This window comes from Carassius auratus, chromosome 27 (assembly GCF_003368295.1).
Source record: "Carassius auratus strain Wakin chromosome 27, ASM336829v1, whole genome shotgun sequence".
NCBI classification, from domain to species: Eukaryota; Metazoa; Chordata; class Actinopteri; order Cypriniformes; family Cyprinidae; genus Carassius; species Carassius auratus.
In genome coordinates this window covers 8,465,098-8,489,336 of record NC_039269.1, presented here as the reverse complement: position 1 = coordinate 8,489,336, position 24,239 = coordinate 8,465,098, and the positions used below count along the sequence as shown (strand labels likewise).

Here is a 24,239-nt window from a genome sequence, read left to right as displayed (position 1 = left end):
ATTTTATTGAATATATTTTATTTTCTCTTGAATTTTAGCTTTGAAGAGTATGCGTCTTTTAAAGAGTGAAACGTTTCTCGTTTTTTAAAGCTGTCATGAATGAATAATCAAAGATGTGTTTCTCTTTACGACAAAGAATAATTTCTCTTCTATTTCTCTTAGATGAGGTTCTGTCAGAAAACTTTCTTGATTACAAGAACAGAGGTGTGAACGGCTCCCACAAAGGTCAGATCGTCTGGAAGATCGAGGCCAGCTCCTACTTCGTAGAAGGTGTGTGCATTTTTGTAAAGCATGCTTGTTAAATGATACAGCATTACAGCCCCTTTATTTCCCACACATGGGATGCCATTAGAGATACTTATGGTTGTTTGTGACTTGTATGGCTGCTAAGGTAACAGACACCTCAAAACAAAGCCCTTTTAAGCTAAATATTTGTTTGATGATGTTTCCGATAAGAGGTGTGAAGGGGAAATTCACTCAGGTATGACATTCTTCTAGCAACCAAAAAACACTTCCCTTGTCTCATGAAAAGTTTCCTGTGTGCTTGTGTTTATATAAAGCTCAGCCTACGCTGTCTTTGCTTGACAGTCCAGAAAGCACTCTGATGTATTACAGTGCAAGGCCATATGGCTCATATGCTGCTGCTTTTTAAAAAAATGTATTCTTTTACTGTTATGGATACTAGAGAGAAAACGGCATCCCATGGGCCAGTGGACAGAGGCCACCTCTTTGATATTATGGTGCCTACATACAGACTCAAACTCACATCGCCCACTAGCACAGTGCTTTGGCAGAACATGTTGCAAAATCAACTCTCTTTCATTTACTATATTAAGTACTATGGGGCAAGCCGGGATTCGAACTCGAGACACCTGTAGCACAATGACACTTTATGTTGGTGCTAGCTTTCACTTTCTATTCTATCTGCTTGTTTTGTTTGTATGTGTGTATATACATATATATACATATGCACACACACACATATATATCTATATATCTACATCTTGCTACATGGGCTAACCGAGACTTGTCATAGCACTTGCATTTTATTGCTCTTTTGTTGGTTTTGATTGCTTCTATTGTGCTCATTTGTAAGTCTTTTTGAAAAAAGAGTGTCATACAGTTTGTGAGGATTATTTTTGTATTTCCTATGAATTTAAAATGTAAATATATTAAAATTTATCATAAATATTATTATAATAATTTTAATGCTTAAAATATTAAAATATAAGTTCAGGCCATTATTCCTCAAATAGCAAGCAAGATTTCTTCTGTCACTGTGTTTTTTTTTTTCATATTCATAAAGAGGAAGTCGGGTGTGACATAGTCAGTGGCGTCTGTAATTAGACAATAACCACATTCAGCTAATTTTACTATGAACTGAAACCTTTTCTTGTGTTTGGCTCTTTTTCAGCGGAGACTAAGATCTGTTTTAAATATTATCATGGAGTGAGTGGAGCCCTGCGGGCCACAACGCCATGTGTGACCGTGAAGAACCCCTCCGCACCGGTGAGCGAAAGAAAGAAAAGACGTGTATATTTTTATTTTAAATCATGGTTTAACTCTCCAGACATCATGTCTTCACGTCTTATACGTCAGACGTATGTGTACAGTGCTGCTGCATCTTGCTGCAGATGTGTAGAGAATGCTGCTGTTTTTCTTTCATCACGTTTCATCAAGAGTTTTTCAAGAGCAGAATAATCTATGCCATCTGTTTCTCAGAGGATTAATGCTGCAGATAATCTCAGGTTATCATTTTGTGGCTTAGAACAGGCCCTACCTCCATAGCCACAGAGTCAACCAAACGTTTTTTGTTTCTTAAAGCTGAAGTGTACCAATTCCAAGACACAGGCCTTAATGGTGACCTTAAGTTTACCCAAAAATGAAGCTTCTGTCATCATTTGCTCACCCTCATGTCATTTCAAACCCTTTTTGACTTTGGTTAACCTTCAAAACACAAATTACGATATTTTTAATGAAACCTGAGATGTTTCTGTCCCATTGAAAGTTCAGGTAACCAAAACTTGGAAGATCCAAAAAGGTTGTAAAATGAACCCATATGAATTGAGTGGCTTAATCCAAGCCTTGTAAAGAGATGTATAATGATGAATTGCATTGTATATTAGATTGCATTATATAACTGAATATATAAGAGATGTATAAACTTTATATAATGAATAATTTAGATTTAGACTTGTATTCACTTATAAACACACATACATAGAACACATCACTTATGGTAAACACGGAAGCAACACACACTAAAACAAACCTGTTTAGATGTAAATAAAAGCATAAATTAAATCTGTTCATCAAGGCAATCATATCTCTTCATAAGACTAAACCTCTTGATTCATATGGAACAGTTTATTTTGCTGCTTGATATTGACAAGTTTGGAACAGCATGAGGTAAAGGATGACGTCATTTTCCTATGTGGGTGTGCTATTAACATTTTCACTTGTGAAAGAAATACATTTTTACCAAGTCTGCAGGAAATAATTTTTGTCCACACGTATGATCATACAACACGTACATTCATCATTTATTTTCATTAAACATTTTATTTTTGTGATCATTCAAATTCAAAAAGACTTAATCATCCTTGAATCTTTCTCATTCTTGTCTTGTATCGGCCAGCCCAGTGTCAGGAATACATTTATTACATTTCAGATGACTTGCCTATTAGTTGGTTGCATTATTAAGAATTGCAGTGTGATGCAAAGCCTGAATTCCAGTGTAAAAATGTAAAAAAAACTGTTGTTTTTGCTTAGTTTTTTGGTGTGAACTGCGAGATTGTATCATATAATGTTGTGACACATACAACACATGTTCCTGTGGCTTAGTGGTAAAGCATTGCGTTTGCAGCGCGAAAGGTTGTGGGTTCAATTCCCAGGGCACACTCATATTGCTAAAAATAAATGTATAGCCTGAATGCACTGTAAGGTGCTTTGGATAAAAACGTCTGCTAAATGCATAAATGTTTACCCGAAACATATAAGGGAAGAAATGTTCCGTCGTAGTTTTTGATCAGGTATTGCTGCTGATATTATGTGAAAGGTGTTTACTAGTTCCAGTGAAATCTAAGACACTTTGCACTGAACTTTCTGCTGTCAGGTGTTTAAGCCGGTGGCCACTGATGACTTACCTCAGAGTCGAGGCAGCAGAAGACTCATCAGCTTCTCTCTCTCAGGTTTGTGTTGTGTAATAATTGGCATGACCAGACAGTCAATCATTAAGCTTTATCAATATTTATGGGGCCTCTATATTTAGTGTCTCCAGAGGATTTCATGATTGATCCACTGATTTCAGTCCGCTGTAAACATCTATAGCAACATATTTACCTCAATTACTTGTTTCTTCCACAAGGTGCTCTTTGGCTAATGGTGTTCATCTTTGAAGAGCAATTTAGAGATTTTAAAGATGCAAATTTGGTCTTGATCATCACATTATATAATGAAATGTTTTATTCTATAATATTCAGTTTTATTTTTTCTTATATTATGTTATATTTTAATCCATTCGGTTCTACTCTGTTTTGTCACTTGCAATTGTTTTTTTATGTTCCTTTTTTATCTTATATTCTGTTTTGTGTGTACGGTTTTGTTTTATTCTCTTCTGTTTTCTGTTGTTTATTTTGTTCTAATGTTTTTTTTACTGTTTTATTTTTTTATTTTGTTCTATTCTGTTTATTTTGAAACATTCAGTTTTGTTCATTTTGTTCTATTCTGTTTTTCTTTGTTTATTTGTTCTATTCTGTTGTGTTTTGTTCTCATCTGTTGCTTTATTTTATTTGACTCTGTTCTATGCTATTTTGTTCTGTTTTAATCTCTTGAATATTATTTTTTCATTATTATAATTTTTTTCTGATTTATTTTCTTCAGTTATAGTCTGTTCTATTGTACTGGATTCTGCTTGCTTCTCTTCTTTTATATGCTGATGTGTATTTCTTTTCCGTTTTTTTTATTTAATTCAGTTGTATTTTGCTCTGTTCTGTTCTCATTCAGCTCTCTGTTTTTATGTTGTGGGCAGATTTCCAGGCCACTGGGCTGAAGAAAGGCATGTTCTTTAACCCCGACCCCTACCTGAAGATTGCCATCCACCCCGGCAAGCACAGCATCTTCCCTGCCCTGCCTCACCACGGCCAGGAGAAGAGATCCGGCATCGTCTGCAATACCATTAATCCTGTTTGGCAGAGGGAGGTATGGGAAGCACATTAATGCGCGCACACACACACATTAGATTAAACATGCTCATGTAAATCCTTAAAAAACAATATCTGATTCCAGTGTCATTTATTCACAAACGTTTAACCCAACGCTACCCTTCTGTGCTTTCTACAGAGTCCACATGGAGTTTGTCATGTAAATCCTTTATTCTGCAAATAAACTTAATGCGTCACTGCAGAATCACAAATACAGCTCACTGTCCTGTTGACTGATGGATAGGATTTTGTTTGAATCTTTTTCTATTTTCATTACACCACATGTCATGTCTGTAGGGCTTAGAATTAAGAACCAATACTCTTTATGAAAAATAAAGGAACTTTATGATTTGCGTCACAAACGGTATCATTGGTCTAAAACAGTACTATATATGGTCTAAAAAAATACTATAAATAAACATTATACACTACCTTTGAGACTTTGGAGATTTAGTTTTTAATGTTTATTAAAGAAGTATCTTATGCTCACCAAGGCTGTATTTATATGATACAGTCAAAAACATATATACAGTAAAAACAGTAATAGTATTAAATATTATTACAGTTTACAGTAACTGTTTGTTTATGTTTTAAAGTCATTTATTGTTGTGAAGCCAAGCTGAATTTTCAGCATCATTCCTCCAGTCTTCAGTGTCACATGATTTCATTCTAATATGCTGATTTGCTGCTCAAGACACATTTCTTATTACAATCAATGTTAAAACAATTGTGCTGCTTAATATTTTTGTGGAAACCACAATACCTTTTTATTCAGGATGAAAATACTTTTATCAAAGTTCAAAAGAACAACACTTATTTTAAATCTAAATCTTTTGCAACATTATAAATGTCTTTACTGTCACTTTTGGTCGTATTACTATATCATTGCTGAATTAAAGCAGTAATTTATAAAAAAAAAAAAAAAAAAATCTTTGTCTTATTATTTGGTTCTTTCTCATAAGTACTTAATCCTTAAAATAACTGCAATCCTTAAATGGATTCAGAATCAGAAATGTTCAATTCTTTATGATTCCCATCACCACATCTTACTGGTGCAGATGAGATCCCCTGGATTTGATCATTGGATTGTTTTCATGTTGTAGAGTGTCTGTTTCTGGCTGATACTGTCGCTAAGTGCTTTTATTAGATTAGAGAAGAGTAAAGAAGATCGCCTTACAGCAGTGGATTAAAATAGGTCAAGACGTGGAGAATAAATGACAGAAGGCAGGATTGTTTCCTTATTATCACAGGGATACTTTTTGGTTAGTGCTACATGTCTTTTAGGTGATCATAATTGCTCAATTTCAGTTCTTAATTATTATAGATTCGATTAAAGTAAACTAAAATATTGATTTTGAAGAAAACAAGGTCAATCGAAATGCAAAGCACGAATGTGAAGCTCCATGCCAAATATGAACACATGAATATTTGGTTGTCTATTTATTGACCATTTTATCTGTTTGCTTTTAGTTCTTGGCTTTTGTTGCATAAATACAAGGCAGTGTCTTTTACACCAGCAACATGTAACTCTGATGAAGGACGACTTCTCACAATCTTTTTTAAAATGCACATTTGTTTGATATCAACATGATTTGTTTCACTTTGGGTTACGAGGTTTGTTTGTAATGATTGCTGTTTCTTCCTCTTTGTCTTTGTATTTCCTGCTTGTAGCGCTTCAATTTTGTGTCTCTGCCCACCGATGTGTTGGAGATCGAGGTGAAAGACAAGTTCGCCAAAAGCCGACCCATCATAAAGCGTTTCTTGGGCAAGCTGTCCATGCCAGTGCAAAGATTACTGGAGAAACATGCGATTGGGTATGTGCTCAAAAAGATAAAGAAGCTTGCTCTTTCCTGATATTTTGAAATATGGGCTTTATTTGTTATGCTAATGAGTTGAAATGCTAATTTTGAGGTGTTTGTTCTTGTTTTTTGTCACAGCGATCGAGTGGTCAGTTACACTCTGGGCCGGAGGCTACCAACTGAACATGTCAGTGGCCAGCTTCAGTTTAGGTTTGAGATTACATCTTCCAACCATCCAGGTAAACACAGATTTTTAATGACCTTTTACTAAATATAAATCGTTAACACATTCATAGTGTACAGTCTGCTACAGCAAACAGAGAACTCTCTTTTACTTTTACTTTTCAAACTGACCTAACCCTAACCCAAATTAGACTACCATTCAAAAGTTTAGTTTGTATTATTTTAAAATGTTTTTTAAGTTTCTTAAGCTCACCAAGACTGCATTTATTTGAGCAAAAATACATTAGAAATAGTAAAATTGTAAATTGTGTGACTTGTCATGTAATTATGTAATTATAATAGACCATCATATTATTACTTCTAAAACTAGTCTAATCAGGCCACTCATAACATTAAAAAGTCACATGATCACCAGTATATCATGCATGCTTACAAGCTACTATTTTGGTGTTTACACTATGTTTTTGGTGTTTACACCTCTCCACAGATGATGAGGACATGTCTCTCAGTACAGAGCAACCAGTGGCGGCAGCAGAAGCTCAAGTTCAGCCTCAGGCAGAAGACACCATGAGTTTGGACCAGGGGGCTCCAGAGTTGCCGTTAGATGAAGAAACGGCTTCTGTAGAGATGCCCATGGACATTGAATCAGCCGAAGCAGAAGCTGTAGAGCAAGAGCCTTTAGAAGAAGAGCAGCAGACACATCCGGAGCAGCCAGAGGAAGCAGCAGCAGCCGAGAGCCAAGAACAAATAGAGCAAGAAGTGACCAATGTTGAAGTGGAAGAGACACGCCAAGAAGAGGCAGAAAATGATAGTGCCTTTGCTGAAGGGCCTGCAGAGTCTTCAGGAGATCCTGCAGGAGTCGAAGAGGAGGCCGTCTCAGAACAGCAACCGGTTTCGGAAGAACCAGATGTGGATCTAGAGGAATGCTGCTCGCTGAGGATCAGGACCACACCGAGAAGGAAGCCGCGGCCTTGTTCCCTACCCGTGTCTGAGCTGGAGACGGTCATCGCTTCGGCCTGCGGCGAACCAGAGACGCCACGCTCCCATTACATCAGAATCCACCACCTGCTGCACGGCCTCCCCTCCACCGCGGCTGGACCCGAACCCGTCCGGCCACAGGGCGTAGAAGAACAAGAGGAAGACGAGGAAGAGGGTGCGACCCTCGAGCCTCATGCTTTAACACCCAACGGCCCTCGCAGGACACTGCCCCGCAGCCGCTCACACGAACGCCTCTCTGACCTCATTCAGATGCTCGACGGAGATGGCCAGCCGCTCGGAGCTGAAGGACAAACCACAGGTCAAAGGTCACCAGGAGAAAGCGAAGGTGATTTGAGTCCGGTGCCGTGCTGCAGTCACATGGCGCAGAGGGCTTCAGGCCCTGTGCGGGCACCGTCTCTGGACAGCGCACGCCGGTCAGAGAGCACGGTCTTTTCCTCACAGGATGATGAGGATGAGACGGACAGGGTGAACGGCATTCTGGGATTGGAGGCAGAGGCAAGACAGGGCGCTAAGAGCCGGGAGCCAGGGGACGGGAGCTGTCAGTGGGAGGAGGCACCAGATAGTCACGTCCAGAGTCCGCACGGCATTATGGGTAACGGAGAATCACCGGTAGCTGGACCAAGCAACAGAAGTGAGTAGACTTCTATTGGTAGAATGCATATATTGTGTGTTTTATTTAAAAAAAGATCTGGATTTCCCTTTCGTGGACTAGTAATAGAAAAGTTTCTATGAAGAATGGCCTGGCTTGTGTTTGTGGTGTGTTTAGGAGAATGTCCTTTGCCTTGTAATCATCCTGCAGTGAGCCAGCTGCCCGCCCTGCGGCCCGACCCACATCACTATCCCACCATAGACGAGCCGCTGCCTCCGAGTGAGTTCTGCCTTAAGCACATGTACAGTACTGTCACAGATTATATGGAGGTTTTACAGGTGAATTGCCTATGGATTATTTATACTGTAGGTTATCAAAATAATGAAAGGGTTTTTTTATTATTAAAACTTAATAAGTTAAATAGAAAAAACCTTTAAAAAAGTATTTTTCTTGGAAAATAAAACCATTTATATGTATATATATATTAATACATCTGTCATTGAATTAATCAAAAGTGACAGTAAATAAATGTACAACATTATATTATATTATAATATATATTTTATATATATGGGAATGCTAAAGATTTTTTTTATTTAATTGCATAGATTTTTTTAAAATAATCATTAAATAAACTGATGAACGAAACATTATGTAAAAAAAAAAGAAAAAAGAAAATTTAACTATTATGATTTAAAATTTATAATATGGGGTCCTGTATCTATTATGAAACATCACATTTTATATTATTATGAGAAAAATGTTACATCATGAAAATGTAATTTTCATTTGTGAAAAATGATTTTGCTTTCCAAGTTTGGTAATTGAAGTTGCTAAATATTGCAGCAAATCTAAATTGTTCCTATTGATCCAAACGTATCACTTTCTCCTGGTGTGCCTGCCCTCATATTTTTCATTGCATTTCAAAGTTGTATATATGAGTCAAAATTCAACTACTTCCACGCAAGCAACTTTCACATCAGGCTTGATCATCTCCAGTGTTACTCTCACTAACCCACACTGTGGTATTTTAGGGTTGTTTAGCGTAATTTTGTGACCCCCTTATCACAGTCTGTCACTTAGTCACACTACTGTGCTGTTTTTGTGTGTTTATCTTAAAATGAGTCAAATCTGAAGCATCCCACACTGAGGGGATCTTTGAGGCTTTTACATGATACAAATATTAAGATAAGTTGGAAATTAAGATTTTAAGATGCCAGACTTATTTGAAATACTTAAATATTTTTTCCTGGCAGACCAGAATATTGATTTGGGCTTCGAATGTGTGTGTTTGTGTTGTTTGGCACGCTCAGACTGGGAGGCCCGCATTGACAGTCACGGTCGTGTGTTCTATGTGGATCACATTAACCGGACCACCACTTGGCAACGACCGACGTCCGCAGCCACGCCGGATGGCCTGCGCAGGTCAGGTTCCGTCCAACAGATGGAGCAGCTCAACAGGAGGTAAACAGCACCAACAGTGTCGTGTGTATACTAACATGTAACAAGTTTCACCGACTCCGTATGTTTAATCTGTTTAGCTCTGGTTCTCAGATCTGATCGGATGTGGCATGTTGCAGTGTTATCAGTGCACCTACTTGTTTCAGCAGTGATCAGCCCACATTTAGGCTGATGAACTATTACTTTTATTACTAATTTTTTTATTAATTTTTATTGATGTATTCATTGAACACATGTGTCTTTTATCATTTAACGCTTTTCCATTGTTTTAGAAAACAAATAATTTGGCAAAAAGTCAGCTTTTTACTTAATATTATTATTGTCTTGTTTTACTGTTCAAATATATAAGCATTTTAAGTCAAGATACATTTGAGATGCAAAATGACACAATATATGAAGTGGCAGATTTATTAGCAGCATGCACCAGTGCAAAATGTCAACACACAAAAAAACTAAACAAATGCTGACGGGATTTGCTGAAGATGTGAAGTTAAAAGAATGTAATGAGAAAGTGTGGGCGCGGGTATTTTTGTGGATGACTTTATTTCATATGTATTTGTAGGAGTTTATCTTTCAGTGAATGCAAAGTTTATTGGAGGAGAGTATTTAAATGAATAATGCAACATGATTCGCTAAAACTTAAAGTAGTCAGTTTACTGGTATTTGTGCCGTTATTTAATAAAATGTTTACAAAAAAAACTTAAAAGAGGAAAAAAAAAAAATTTCTTGCCCCATTGACAGATTTTACTTTTTTTTTTTTCTTGATGTAAGCATATACCTTACTTGATTTTGATGCATTACTGTAACTTTTGAAACTGTGGTAAAATCACTGTATTGGACAGAATCATGTGGTTTGTATTTAGCAGAGTATGACTGACTCTGTTGCTGTAGTTTAAAAAAATATATGGAAGAAAATATCACAATTTTTTTTTGCAAAATAGGCACGTTGCAATAAAATCTACAGCAGCCTTTGTAAAAATACTCAAAGTCTATAATTGATTCAAGTGATTCACTTTTTGTCTCAAATGTTGACATTTTCTATAAACCACGCTCGTTCACATGGGCTTATAAACGTGCACTCTTTTGCCACCTATAGGACAAAAATATAGGTGCTTCATCATGTTTCCATTTTGAGTGTAATTAAACGCCGTTTATTTAATAGTCCACAAGCGATAGATGAGAATGAGTTAATTAATTGACATTTAGATTGTTCTCAAAGCACACAGCTTTACTGAACCATTGAGCAGCAAAGGAGTTATGTAAGTGGGGGGTCTGGTTAGAAATATTCATAAAAGATTCTTTACAATGGGAGTCATACTGTACCAATATTAGTGACTAATAACAGCAATACTCCGGTTCCTATCAGGTACCAGACCATCCAGAGGACGATGGCCACAGAGAGGAGAGACGAGGAGTCGGGCAGCCCCCGCAACGAGAGAACAGCCAACACCGAGACCGACTCGCCTCCACAGACAGCCGGTAACTTCACACTCATCAAACTGAAGGAAATCATTTACTCATGTCACTCAAAAACTGTTGATTTTTTGTGTTTTGTTTTTGGTGCAATCTCCGAAGCAGAATTATCTTTTCTTGACCATTTGATCATTTGTCCATCTACCAAATAGAGTATAATTTTCTCAGTTCCATTTGAAACATTTTACCCTGTTTAAATCCATTTGCAGAAATTTTTTTAAAAACCTTGCAGATTCCATCTGGACCTGTTCATCTGCTTAAGACAATTGTAGACAGTAATCAATGGCTGTCAAGTGTGAAAAATCAGTTCTTTGTGGAAAATTGGCTACCGGCTGAAATTTAATTCATAAGTATGTTAAAAATGCCTTTTGAAATCTACATGTGACAAATACTATTAATAAATAGGAACTAAACACAGAACTCGTCAGTGTGGTAGGTTTGACCTTGCAGAAGAATAAACATTTGTATTGTTTTTATTCATTTTAATTGATATTTTTGTCTTTTTAAGAGTTGAGGAGAGACACTCCGTGTTCTCCGGGTCACTGTCAGAAGATCACGTTACTGCTGCAGAGTCCAGCAGTCAAATTCATCACTCACCCAGAGTTCTTCACTGTGCTCCACGCAAATTATGTGAGTCTGCACCACACTGCACACTATTCATTCGTTCTCCCTCTAGAGATCTTTCACAAATTTGGTGTCAGTAAGATTTTTTTTTTTTACAGAAGAATATAAAGACTTTTATTAAGCAGGAACATTATAATGAATAATACATTAAATAATAACTAAATAATACATTTGTAATCCCCCCCCCTCAAAAAAAAAAGATTTCCACAAAAAAGTACAACAGCAAAACTGTTTTCAACATTGATAATAATAAGAAAAGTTTCTTGGGCAGCAAATCAGCACATTAGAATGATTTCTGAAGGATCATGTGAGTAATGATGCTGAAAATTCAGCTTTTTTTAAAATGGTAGTGATATTTCACAGTATTGCTGTTTTTACTCTATTTTTGATCAAATGAATACAGCCTTGGTAAGCAATACATTTTTGGGAAAAACATAAAAAAATCTTGCAGACCCAAACTTTGGCAGTGCACGTGTTTTAATTAAGAAGTTTATGCTACTGTCATGTTAACATTATCTTTTTTAATTGCTGTCAAACGATTAATTGCATCCAAAATAAAAGTTTACATTATACATGCATGTGTACTGTGTATATTTATTATGTGTATATATAAATACACACATACAGTATATATTTTTAAAATATTTGCATGTATATACATTTATATTCTTATATTTATATTATAAGTTTCCTACTGTAAATATATTAAAACTTAATTTTTGATTAGTAATATGCATTTCTAAGAATTCATTTGAAATACTTCAAAGGGGATTTTTTCAGTATTTTATATTTTTGCACTCAGATTCCAGATTTTCAAATAGCTGTATCTCAGCCAAATATTGTGCAGTACTAACAAATTTTTGCAGCTTTCAAATGATGTATAAATCTCAATTTCTAAAATTGACACTTCAGACTGGTTTTGTGGGTCACATATTATGTAAACAAAAACTTATATTTTGGATGCGATTAATTGTTTTACAACACTACTTTTTTTTTCTTACAGGGGGCGTATCGTATGTTCACAAACAGCTCGTGTCTGAAACACATGGTCCTCAAGATCAGGCGTGATGCCCGAAACTTTGAGCGGTACCAGCACAACCGTGACCTGGTGACCTTTTTAAACCGGTTTGCTGATGCTCAGCTGGAGCTGCCGCGGGGCTGGGAGATCAAAACAGACCCGCAGGGGAAGGTACCTCACATCACGCTCTTCCTAACATCTCACCTCAGTGTCCATCAAGCCATTACTTCAACGCTCTGTCCTTCACTTTTCTCTGCAGTCGTTCTTCGTAGACCACAACAGCCGTGCCACAACCTTCATTGATCCCAGGATCCCCTTGCAGAACGGCAGACTGCCGAACCACCTGACGCACCGCCAGCACCTGCAGAGATTACGCAGCTACAGCGCAGGAGAGGTCAGACACACTCACAATCTAGAGTCAATCTGTCTCTTTTGACTTCATACTGTGCTGATTTCTCCTCATGACTGTTACATCATTTATTTATTCATTTCCACATTCATTCCAGGCATCGGAGGTGTCACGCACCCGAGGGGTGTCCTTGTTAGCCAGGCCTGGAAACAGCCTGGTAGCATCCATACGAAGCCAAGGCCAGCAGGAGCCAGTGCCATTAGGTATGAACCATTCACAAATGATGCAAAAATTGACATTAATGTCACAATTACCATGATCATAACCAAAGAAACTCAATGTATCATAAACAGTTTTGGGGAGTAATGCATTACAAGCAATGCAAGTTACATAATCAAATTACTTTTTTCAAGTAATGTTAACTAGTAAAGTAACACGTCTGACGTTTAAGTAACGCCAGTTACTTTGTTTTACCATTTATTAACTGACAAGTCTCCTATCCCCATATTGGGAGAAATCGAAAGTGCAGAGGTGTTGTGTGAACATGATGTAAGTAGTTCTAGACTGAGTGTGAATGTGCATTAATTCATCCCACTCGCCAAAAAAAAAAAAAAAAGTATTTTGTTTTCATCAAAATGAATTAAAACAGTGAAATGCAAACTCAGAAGATGACGCAAACCTGTAATAATTAAAAATGTTTAATAACACGAATGTATCTAATCCCATTTTTTTGAACTAATGTCTTTGCTGCTGACCTTTGATGATCCAGTTCAACCATACTAATAACAAAAATGACTTTAGATAAACTAACAATTGTCCTTCATTGTTTCTTTTATTATTGCTGAAGAGTGTTGAATCTTCTTCTCCTCTGTTCTACTGTACAGACGTGAATTTACTTTTCCTTCAGCCTGAGGTTTATTCATGACACTTTTTTGGTGTGAAAGGGCTTTTACATTTTCTATAAACTAAACTTCAAGCATGCTCATATCTAAAAAGTAATGTGAAAGTAATGCAAAAGTTATGTAATTAGTTACTTTTTAAGGGAGTAACACAATATTGTAATGCATTACTTTTGTACTTTTGTACTTCTTTTCTTGAATTGATATGAATACTTTTCCATTTGTTTCCCAGCATACAATGATAAGATTGTAGCGTTTTTACGGCAGCCAAACATCTTTGAGGTGCTACAGGAACGACAGCCGAGCCTGGCGAGGAATCACTCACTCAAGTATGACCCTACACTTTCCTTGCTTATCGTAGCAGAAAACATCATGGGTACTTCCAAACAGTTGTCAGTTGTTTGTGTGTCTTTATTATGTCTGCAGGGAAAAGGTGTATCACATCCGAACCGAAGGCACACAGAGACTGGAGAAGCTGTCGTGTGATGCTGACCTGGTCATGCTGTTAAGGTGAAGCTCCCTACGTCCAATGAACTGGCAGTGTTAAAAAATAATTATTATTAATGCACAGGCAGTGTTTCCTGAGACTAAAATTGATAACGTCATGCATGATTTTTTCAGAATGTGTTTTGCTCTGCTTTTCAGTTTGTTTGAGGAGGACATCATGTCTTATGTTCCTCTCACATCATTTCACCCTGGGTTCAGCTTCTCTCCACGCTGCTCTCCTGGTTCCTCTCCTCAAAACTCTCCAGGTGAGTCAGCTGAGAGCTTAAACACAGTTCTTCAGTTGCTCTGCAGAATGCATTGTTTGCATATCAAAAAATTCCTAGGCTTCATTTGCACCTTCCAGTAGTATACTTCTCAAATGCTTAAAGTAAAATCTCCTATACTCCTAAACTTCTATAAAGCAAAATCTCCTCAGGGCTTGACGCTTACTTTTTTAGAAGCAGATAAAAAATATTGATGAGTAATGAAAATATATCAAATAATGTGTTTCTCTTAGGACGGAGATATTTAAAAGTGTTATTATTATAAGAATTTATTAGAATGCTAAAAGTACACTAGGTGTTTGAGACTTTTTTTTTTTTTTTGAAATGTGTATGCTTTACTATTGTATATTTACTATTGCTCATTCAAAAAGATGAAGGTGATAAAATGCAATCTCACAACCATCCATATCATAAAGTAAACACTGTCATAATTCATCAACAGTAGATCCTAAGCAATCTTTTTGGGATAAATGCACGCTTTTCATTGATTGCAAACTCTTGTGAAACTGCAGTAGAACTAGTAGAACTGAAGTCATAGTCTTTTAAAGTTTAATCATGTATTTAGGAATTAGACTTAATTGCGATAAGACCTCTGAAAATGTTAAGACCTTTCTTATACAATTTCATATATAAATTATTGCTGACCTTACATTTCATGGACTTTTCTCATTCATACACATGGATCTAAATACATTTTACAATTTATCTATTTTTAGTCACAAATGTTTGAGCCCCTAATATGTGTCTCTCACCACCTTTGTAAGACACATTAGCCCATACACATCCATATTTAACAGTGGGATAGGAGCCGAGATGGATGTTAACACCAGTTTAATTGCTCTTAAATTGATTTATTTACATGAAGAAGCTCAAGTTTGCACGGAAAGTCCTCTCGTAGTTGATTGACACGCTCTGATCTGCTCTGATAAAGGCTTCCTTGAGCGAACTCCTCTCGTTCCAGCCTGCTGTCTGTCTGGTGAGAGCTCTCCAGGTCAGCCGCTCTCCAGCCTTAAATACTGTCCCAACCCAGCTGCCCCAGCACATTTACAGACCCCAAACCTTACAAACCTTCGTCTGCCATGTTTCCTTCTGTCCTAAAGTGGTTAACTAGTCTGTTTGGTAGAACTTGACTGCTGTGCATGTTTGGACAAACCAGATAAAAACGACTGAAGACAAAACTGTCCTCTGAAACATTATCAAAAATCCTTGCCCTGAAATATGTCTTTTACGTAATCAAAGGAATCATCATCTCCCCTTTTTGTGTTTGTTCTCAAGGTGAACTCTTTCCGAGTTGTTTGATGGCCTGCTGATCCTTGACAGTCTTTCCTTGATGACTGATAGTTATAGTAAGCTAGATTTGACATCTGTGGTGATGATTTGTGACTGTCTTTTAGGGACCCAGAGGGCTCGGGCTCCAGCGCCCTACCGCAGAGATTTTGAAGCCAAACTGCGCAACTTCTACAGGAAGCTGGAGGCAAAGGGCTACGGGCAAGGACCCGGCAAGATTAAGTGCGAAGTCTCTTCTGCTCACCAAGGCTGCAGTTATTTGATCAAAAATGCAGTAAAACTGTGAAATATTATTAATATTTGAAATAACTGTTTTCTGTTGAATATTGATTTATGCATGTGTACTGAGCAAATACTAAATATGTTACAGATCCAAAAAAATAGGATCTGCCAGATAAATGTCTTCAGTTCTCACTTCATGTTGTTTTATAGATTGATCGTCAGAAGAGATCATCTGTTGGAAGGAACATTTAACCAGGTCATGGCCTACTCCCGTAAAGAGCTCCAGAGAAACAAGCTGTACATCACCTTTGTTGGAGAGGAAGGGTGAGGAAGATGAAGACTGATATCGACACATTACATGAGCATCTTTTACTGAATATATTCTCAAATTGACTGAAACACTGAAAGCAAACAAGGCTGCTAGAACATTCCAGAAGTAACACAAGGGGAATTAACAAATAACAAATAGCCAAATATATTTGTACATAAAATATAGAGTCTTTTAATAGTTTTAAATGGTAATGTGATACTATTTTAATTCAGAAATCATAAACACAGAGGAAAGGCTGTAGTTATGTGTGTTATATCGTAATTCTGCTTTCTTTCCAGACTGGACTACAGCGGTCCATCGCGGGAGTTTTACTTCCTGCTATCTCAGGAGCTGTTTAACCCTTACTACGGCCTGTTTGAATACTCCGCTAACGACACATACACTGTCCAGATCAGCCCCATGTCTGCTTTTGTGGAAAACCATTTGGAATGGTGAGGTTCTTTCCACTTCCTTCCAAGGAATTCCACTTCCTGTGTGGTATGAGAACGCACACTGAATTGTCATTGAGAGAGAAATAAAGAGTGATGTCATTGGCTGCTCTCACAGGCTGCTGTTGTTATTGACCACATGATCTGACGTGTGTTTTCAGGTTTCGTTTCAGCGGTCGCATTCTTGGCCTGGCTTTGATTCATCAGTATTTGTTGGACGCTTTCTTCACCCGTCCTTTTTATAAAGCTCTCCTCAGACTGTGAGTGGACCAGAAACCACTAAATGCATTCAATTACATGCAGAATTTGAAAATGGTTTCAAAATTGACAAATTGTGAGCGTGCTGTGTTCTATGCAATTGTTTTGTGATTTTTTTTTGCTACTTTTCACCATTAATTCAGTCTACAGTGTCACTACTATGCATATTTGCTGCTCAAGGAACATTTAGTATTATGTATGTTAAAAACTCATATTTTCATGAAAACAGTGATGTTTTTGTTTTTGCGTGCTCACAAATCAATTCAGTAAGTGACCAAAATGGGATTTTCAGTAGTCCATAGGAAGCAGATATCTAGATACGATTAATGGATAGTTACAAAAAATTCTGTTGTTTTTTGACAGCCATATCAATGTCAAAAATGAACCTAAATTTACTCCATTGCAAATTTACAAGAACAAAATGACACATGAATTAATTTAAATGTCTTAAATTGTTAGTTTTTTTTCACACTGTTGACTTAAAATTCATATATATTCATATGTATATATTTTATGAACAGAAAAAAATTTTTACCATATAAAATGTAAATCAAATAATTGGCCATAAGCACCATAACCTTGAGTTAATCCCAAATATCAGTCGATCTGTTGGCCAGACCAGTCTGTCAGTCTAGCTCAGGGAGTGCCACTGTCCTGCAGAGTTTAGCTCTCACTCTAATCAAACACCCCTGAACAAGCTAATCTAGGTATTTAGGATCACTAAGGCTACAGACAAGTGAGGTTTTTCTCAGGGTTGGAGCTTAACTCTACAGGACATCGGCACTCCAGGACCGACGTTGCCTACCCCTGGTCTGGCACTTATCAAAATACAATATCCTGTAAAGTATTAAATGTAAAAGCAGATTTTTATTGTAACCCTGTCTGCAGAGCCACGGATCTCAGTGATCTGGAGTACCTGGATGAGGAGTTTCATCAGAGCTTACAGTGGATGAAGGAAAATGATATCACAGATGTGCTGGATCTCACCTTCACAGTCAATGAGGAAGTGTTCGGACAGGTGCGAGAAACTGAGCCTGCCTTATATATATATATGTGTGTGTGACCCTGGACCACAAAACCAGTCTGAAGTGTCAATGTTATGAAATTGAGATTCCATTGATGTATGGTTTATTAGGATCGGACAATATTTGGCCGAGATACAACTATTTGGCAATCTGGAATCTGAGGGTGCAAAAAAAAATCTAAATACTGAGAAAAACACCTTTGAATTTTTCCAAATGAATTCTTAGCAATGCATATTACTAATGAAGTTTTGATACATTTACGGTAGGAAATTGACAAAATATCTTCATGGAACATGATCTTTACTTAATATCCTAATTATTTTTTGCATAAAAGAAAAATCAATCATTTTGACCCATACAATGTTTTTTTGGCTATTGCTAAAAATATACACCAGCGACTTAAGACTGGTTTTGTGTTCCAGGGTCACATATTCACTTACTGGCCACTTTATTAGGTACACCTTTTGTGAGATTCTGTTTGACACCATGAACACCCTGTGTCAAGGAGCATTGTGAGCCTGTCTGATTTGGATGTAGACTGAAGCATTACTCAAACGGCATGTTTAAAGGAATTATTGCCAAATCAGGTTGTGCTTATTCAGCTGGTATTTTCCAGACCGTCTTTTCTTTCACTTCTGCAAATGCTATATATATGCAGCAGCGTTGAGAGAAGGCAGGATCCATGCTTTCATGGTCTTCACGCCAAATTCTGACCACAGCATCTGAATGTCGCAGCAGAAATCAAGACTCATCAGACCAGACAATGTTTTTCTAATCTTCTATTGTCCAAATTTGGTGATCCTTTGTGAACTGTAGCCTTTGTTTCCTGTTGTTAGCTGACAGGAGCGCAGTGTGGTCTTCTGCTGCTGTAGCTCATCTGTTTCAGAGTACCAAGCAATTGAACAGGTGTACCTAATAAAGTGGCTTGTGAGCGTGCGAGTGTGTGTGTGTGTGTATGTATATATATAATAAATAAAAAAATAAAAATCATTAATATTGTAATATTAAATCTATAAAAAAATTGGTCATCAATAATAGCATAAATATGTTGCCTTTTTTATTAAACCGCTGCCTAAACATTCCTATGGTTTATAAAAAATTACTTCTTAACATCAGGTGACTGAGCGGGAGCTGAAGTCCGGTGGGACAAATTTGCAGGTGACAGAGAAGAATAAGAAGGAGTATATCGAGCGGATGGTGAAGTGGAGGGTGGAGCGCGGTGTCGTCCAGCAGACGCAGGCTCTGGTCCGGGGCTTTTACGAGGTAAACATGCTTAGCTTCTGAAACTCTGCCCATTTACAGTTAAGTGCTGTCCAAGAATCCTTGATTTAACCTCTGACCTCTCTGTGTGTGTGTAGGTGGTGGACTCCCGTCTGGTGTCTGTGTTTGATGCCAGAGAGCTGGAGCTGGTCATTGCAGGAACAGCAGAGATTGATTTAAACGACTGGAGAAACAACACCGAGTACAGAGGAGGTGAGAGGACATACTGTACATACACACCAGTACAGAAATACATACAACGCTAAAAACACTTGATGTTATGACCGTGCCAATGAAATCCATATGTTGAAGGATACAAGTATATATTGTAACATCGTTATTTTTCTCATTATATTGCATTGTCATTTCAAGACCTTGAATGAATTATATTTTATATATTTAAAGTTTTTATCATATTTTTCCTACATTTCAGTGAATGAATAAGCTGGTCAGTGATTTTCAGTGCTGTCAGAGATGCTTCTGTGGTAAATTTGACCTCTGTCCTGGTTGTGGCCAGGTTATCATGATGGGCATATTGTGATCCGGTGGTTCTGGGGTGCGGTGGAGCGCTTCAATAATGAACAGAGACTGCGTCTGCTTCAGTTTGTGACGGGCACCTCCAGCGTGCCGTACGAGGGCTTCACCGCGCTGCGCGGGAGCAACGGCCTGCGCCGCTTCTGCATCGAGAAATGGGGCAAGATCACATCGCTCCCGAGGTACAGTCACACTCTTTCATCTTTCACAGTTCTGATGCTGAAGTGAGTATGAATGGGAAATGTTTTCATGAATTCAGTAGAATATCAATAATGAAAGATCCTCTAAGGAATGCAAGCATTAGATTGCTCTACAGATTTTTTTTACAAACTCTTTTGCAATATTAAGATAAACATTGTTTGCAAATCATTTTGATTTCATTTTATTATTTATTAATTTTCTCTCCAAATGAAATAAGAAAAATTATCAAAATTATAAACCTGTCCTTTTGGATTTTCAGTCATGAAAAAAAATATCAATTAATTTAATTTTTTAAATCATTATAATTTTCAAATTATTATTTAAAATAAACAATGATAATTTAAATAACTTAAAATGTATCATATATATAATGTAATATAAAATTATAATATATAATAAAATATATATAGAATATTTTAATAATAATAATAGTATTAACATTAGTAATATAATTAAGAATATAAATCATTTGAAATTATTAGAATTTATTGATTAAAAATGTATAGTATTTATTAATATAAGATAAACATTAATATATATATATATTTTTTTTTATTTAATTTATTTATTTATATTGTTGTAATTAATGATAAACATGACCAGACGTGAAAACAGATTGCTGATGTGTCAGTTGTGTCTGTTTCTCAGGGCACACACATGCTTTAACCGTCTGGATCTTCCGCCGTATCCATCCTACACCATGCTGTACGAGAAAATGCTGATTGCTGTGGAAGAGACCAGCACCTTTGGCCTTGAGTGAGGACTTGAAGCATAAACCACCTTCCTCCCAGTAACCTTTCCATGAACACCGTATGTAATTACCTACTAGCGTGGATCGTGTCCTGTGTTCGTTTCTTTGGTTTGTTCAGGACACCACTGCATGCATCAGTCACCTACGCGGTTAGACAGTGTGTAACGGTAATCGTGAAAGAGAAGCTTTCCACCTGCTTTAACACTCAGGGCCTCGACCTCCGCTGGAGTCGCTCTCAGTTCACACATCATTTCACCACAAACGTCACGGCCAGCATCCTTTCTGTTGGTGCATTCTCACATTGACAGGAATTGTAGAGTTAAAACCAAATATGCTCACAGAAAATATCTGATCGAGGTGCCGTAATTACTGTAAATGTGTGCACTAGTTCACATAATCTCACAGATCACGGCATCATCACATGAAGTGACGTCACTTCGCAGGAGTCAGAGGGGGAAATGGCTAGCCTGAGCCTTGTTTTGACACTTTTGATTTATTCCTTTGTACTAATCAATGCATTTAAATATTAAAACCATTAAAGCATCAGACATGTTTAAGGATGTTTAAGGCTTCATGCTGTCTCGTCTGTAATGTTTGAATGAATTTCCAGTGTTGATACATGATTGCTTTCAATGAAATGATGGAACACAGGAGGTTTACTAAAATGTCAAAAAAAAAAAAAAAATCTCAACACTAGAAATGAAAAACGAAAAAAAAGGTCAACACTAAAAGCGAAACACAACAAATCCAATCAGAATATATTTAATGTTAATTATACAGCTGTGTGCAGTGGGGTTTTAAACCACTGAGATTGCACTGTGGGCGTCTAGCGGGACAAAACATAAAAAAACAAAGAACTGAAAATGTCTTGTTCGTTGCGTTTAGATTAGACACCGTGTAAAGTGCATTTATGGTAACAGTGGTTTCTAGTGATCTGAGTCAAAAGGAGCAACAACAACCAGTGATGATGCGATGTGGACATGTATTTTATGTACGGTAAATGAATAATGCAATGCACTGCCAGCGGAAATGAAGACATCTTGAAAGTAAATTCTCATAATGATCCTTTACACACTACTGCAGTCTATATAAACAGTTTCCCTGAGCATATTCATTTTTAGTATTACAATGGAATGATACTTTGCTTTTGTTTATTGTATTTTTATGTATTTATTTCCGTTTTCAATATCAGATGATGGGTGTTAATGTCTGCGCTCCCATTGGCAGTTGCTGCATCAAATTTATTGCACATTTGCATAAAGTTACAATGTTTGTCTAAGCTTTGTCGCATCGCCATCACTTTCTGTCACTTAAAATTAACTTAAAAGTTGCTTAAAATTTTCTGATGCCATAATATGCACTCGCTTTCCCTAATGTATATGAAATATGTTCTTGTTTTTCTATTTATATGATGTCTTTTCATGACTTAAATTGGTGTGGGGATTGAAAGAAATGACAGACCAAATAGTAAAAATTGTGCAGCACACGTCATGTTCTTCAGAGCGTGTCAGCTGTTTGTGTGTTTGAAGAGCAGTGAGTCATTTATTTATTCAAAAAGGAAATTGGTTTAAATGTCAGGACCGGTTTCTTTGAAATGTCAAGAGATGTTCGTTCTGTGGTTGGCTTATTGAAGACTAGATTCGATTACAGTGCAGAAATTTTGATTATTGTTCATGTTTACATTTGAAGATGATGTGAATGTGTGTATTATACATTAAGATGCTCATAAATTGTCTTAACATGATGCCATTTAAAGGTGCATGTGTTTCTATCTAATCCACACTCCATGAATCGGTCTTTTACCTATGTCTCCTAATATTTTGTAAATGGGAACGTTCACCCAAAAATAAAGAAGCATTGTCTGAATATGCAGAAGAATGGGAAAGTCCTGCAGATAAGTTATTGTTTTCATTTTTGGGTGAACTGTCCTTTTAATGTGGTGATGAAGAACAAGCAATCACATCTTTTGATTGTGTCTGAAATGTAATTCTGCTAAAAACAATTACAGCTCAAAATGAACAACACTCAGCTTAAGAAATTAGGAATGTAGAAAGTGAATTTGTATTATTTATCCCAATTAAGAAATTATAAAATGTCTGTATATCACATGTGTACATACTTGCTTGAACAGTCTATGTAAAATCTAAATGAATCATTTCAACAGCCAACAATTCATCTTTTTTTTTTTTTTTTAAAGAAACATGTCTTCATACTTACTAATTGCATAATGTTAGTTTTCTCAAATGTATATTACTATGCATATTTGGTTGAAATTGTAAGCAATGCTTCTCTTTGGCGCTTGTGGAAGACGTTTCTTTATTTGTCAAGAAAGACACTCGAAGCCATTTGACATTGAGAGAAATGAGGAGAAGGTTCTGGAACATACTGCCTCTCTATAAACACGGCATTCTGGGAAATACAGAAAGATGTGGCTCCTGCTTCCACCTCGGACACATACACTAGCCTGCATATGTCTTTTTACACTTTAATCTATGTGAATGGAAGAGAATAAGCGGAAAATGTACAATGTTTTGAGTTGTGTATTGAGGTCACTTATAGCGCCTCTCTCAGGCTGAGCTCTGTAACTACAGCATTACACTGTTAACGAATGTCAATAAACAATCATTTCTAATGCAGAAGCTGATTCTTGATCCATCGGATGTGGCTCTAAATCTTACTGAATCTTGAAATTCGTGCTATTTCTTATTCAAATTAGATTCTAATGCTTATGCTAAGTAGTGAGTCACAGTGCCGCTTTAATCAGGTTAGACGCCATTGAATTTAAGGTCTTAGCTCATGTAATTTCACAACGCGCATCTTTAAAACAGTTTTATGGAGGTTTTGTCTACTGAAAGGTTTTTTTTTATATATATATATGTTTCGTAGACTGATCATGCTGTTATACAACAGTGCAAATCCATTAACGCTCATTTTACTCAAGACCTTCACAGCCTCGTTTAATTCCTGTCAAAAATCATAATATAATTAATTATAAAGTATAATTAATTAATTAATTAAAATATGTAAGCGTATGTATCTGTAGCCTACTGTGTATAAAGAATAAACTATTTGCATATAGCCTCTATTGCAATTAATTTAAAGGGGTTTTACTTGTTTAATGCATTTCTCAAATATTGTAGAAGAAAAAATTAAAATCATAGTGTTTTAGCAAATGTTATGCATTTTCTTTCCCTCGTCCCTCAATTTAGTATCTTCAGTCTCCCTTCTCATACTTTTCTTATTCCTGTAATATTCAAGAAAACCTCAAGTAAAATGTGAAATGTGCCAAAACAAGTTAAAGTTAAAGTTGATGTCATTTAATGAAGGAATTATACATTTAAATGGGTAAAACACTGTGATGTAATATAAAATATATTGTAAAATCCGATGAAAACAGATTGGAGGTAGTATTTATGTGCATGGATGTTTTGGCAGATGGAAGTGAAGACAGATGGTCCCCAGAGCTCAGTGGAATATGAGGATATTTCTGGAGCAGGAGCGGGTGCTTTCGGGGGATAATGGTGGGACTTTTGAAAGGCTTGAGAGAAGGAGGAAAGATTGAGACTTGAAACCCCA

General features: G+C 36.7%; 1 protein-coding gene across 2 annotated transcripts in view; it reads left to right on the top strand.

Moving 5' to 3' along the window:
* Window positions 1–23,299, top strand: part of hecw1b (HECT, C2 and WW domain containing E3 ubiquitin protein ligase 1b) — a 33,985-nt gene extending 10,686 nt beyond the window's left edge. The window contains exons 3-28 of one of the 2 annotated variants that reach the window (XM_026205680.1): window positions 163–270; window positions 1,415–1,509; window positions 3,116–3,191; window positions 4,031–4,200; window positions 5,874–6,016; window positions 6,140–6,240; window positions 6,672–7,814; window positions 7,983–8,051; window positions 9,086–9,236; window positions 10,600–10,712; window positions 11,215–11,336; window positions 12,334–12,519; window positions 12,608–12,742; window positions 12,855–12,960; window positions 13,829–13,925; window positions 14,023–14,106; window positions 14,242–14,348; window positions 15,761–15,875; window positions 16,086–16,199; window positions 16,485–16,637; window positions 16,796–16,894; window positions 17,781–17,910; window positions 19,034–19,180; window positions 19,276–19,390; window positions 19,695–19,893; window positions 20,561–23,299. In XM_026205680.1, the coding sequence (XP_026061465.1) occupies window positions 163–270; window positions 1,415–1,509; window positions 3,116–3,191; window positions 4,031–4,200; window positions 5,874–6,016; window positions 6,140–6,240; window positions 6,672–7,814; window positions 7,983–8,051; window positions 9,086–9,236; window positions 10,600–10,712; window positions 11,215–11,336; window positions 12,334–12,519; window positions 12,608–12,742; window positions 12,855–12,960; window positions 13,829–13,925; window positions 14,023–14,106; window positions 14,242–14,348; window positions 15,761–15,875; window positions 16,086–16,199; window positions 16,485–16,637; window positions 16,796–16,894; window positions 17,781–17,910; window positions 19,034–19,180; window positions 19,276–19,390; window positions 19,695–19,893; window positions 20,561–20,672 (4,190 nt within the window). In that variant the 3' untranslated portion in view covers window positions 20,673–23,299. Of the gene's footprint in view, window positions 1–162; window positions 271–1,414; window positions 1,510–3,115; window positions 3,192–4,030; window positions 4,201–5,873; window positions 6,017–6,139; window positions 6,241–6,671; window positions 7,815–7,949; window positions 8,052–9,085; window positions 9,237–10,599; window positions 10,713–11,214; window positions 11,337–12,333; window positions 12,520–12,607; window positions 12,743–12,854; window positions 12,961–13,828; window positions 13,926–14,022; window positions 14,107–14,241; window positions 14,349–15,760; window positions 15,876–16,085; window positions 16,200–16,484; window positions 16,638–16,795; window positions 16,895–17,780; window positions 17,911–19,033; window positions 19,181–19,275; window positions 19,391–19,694; window positions 19,894–20,560 lie in introns of both variants that reach the window. The other variant, XM_026205679.1, reaches the window with a different exon arrangement.
* Window positions 23,300–24,239: the final 940 nt, after the last annotated feature.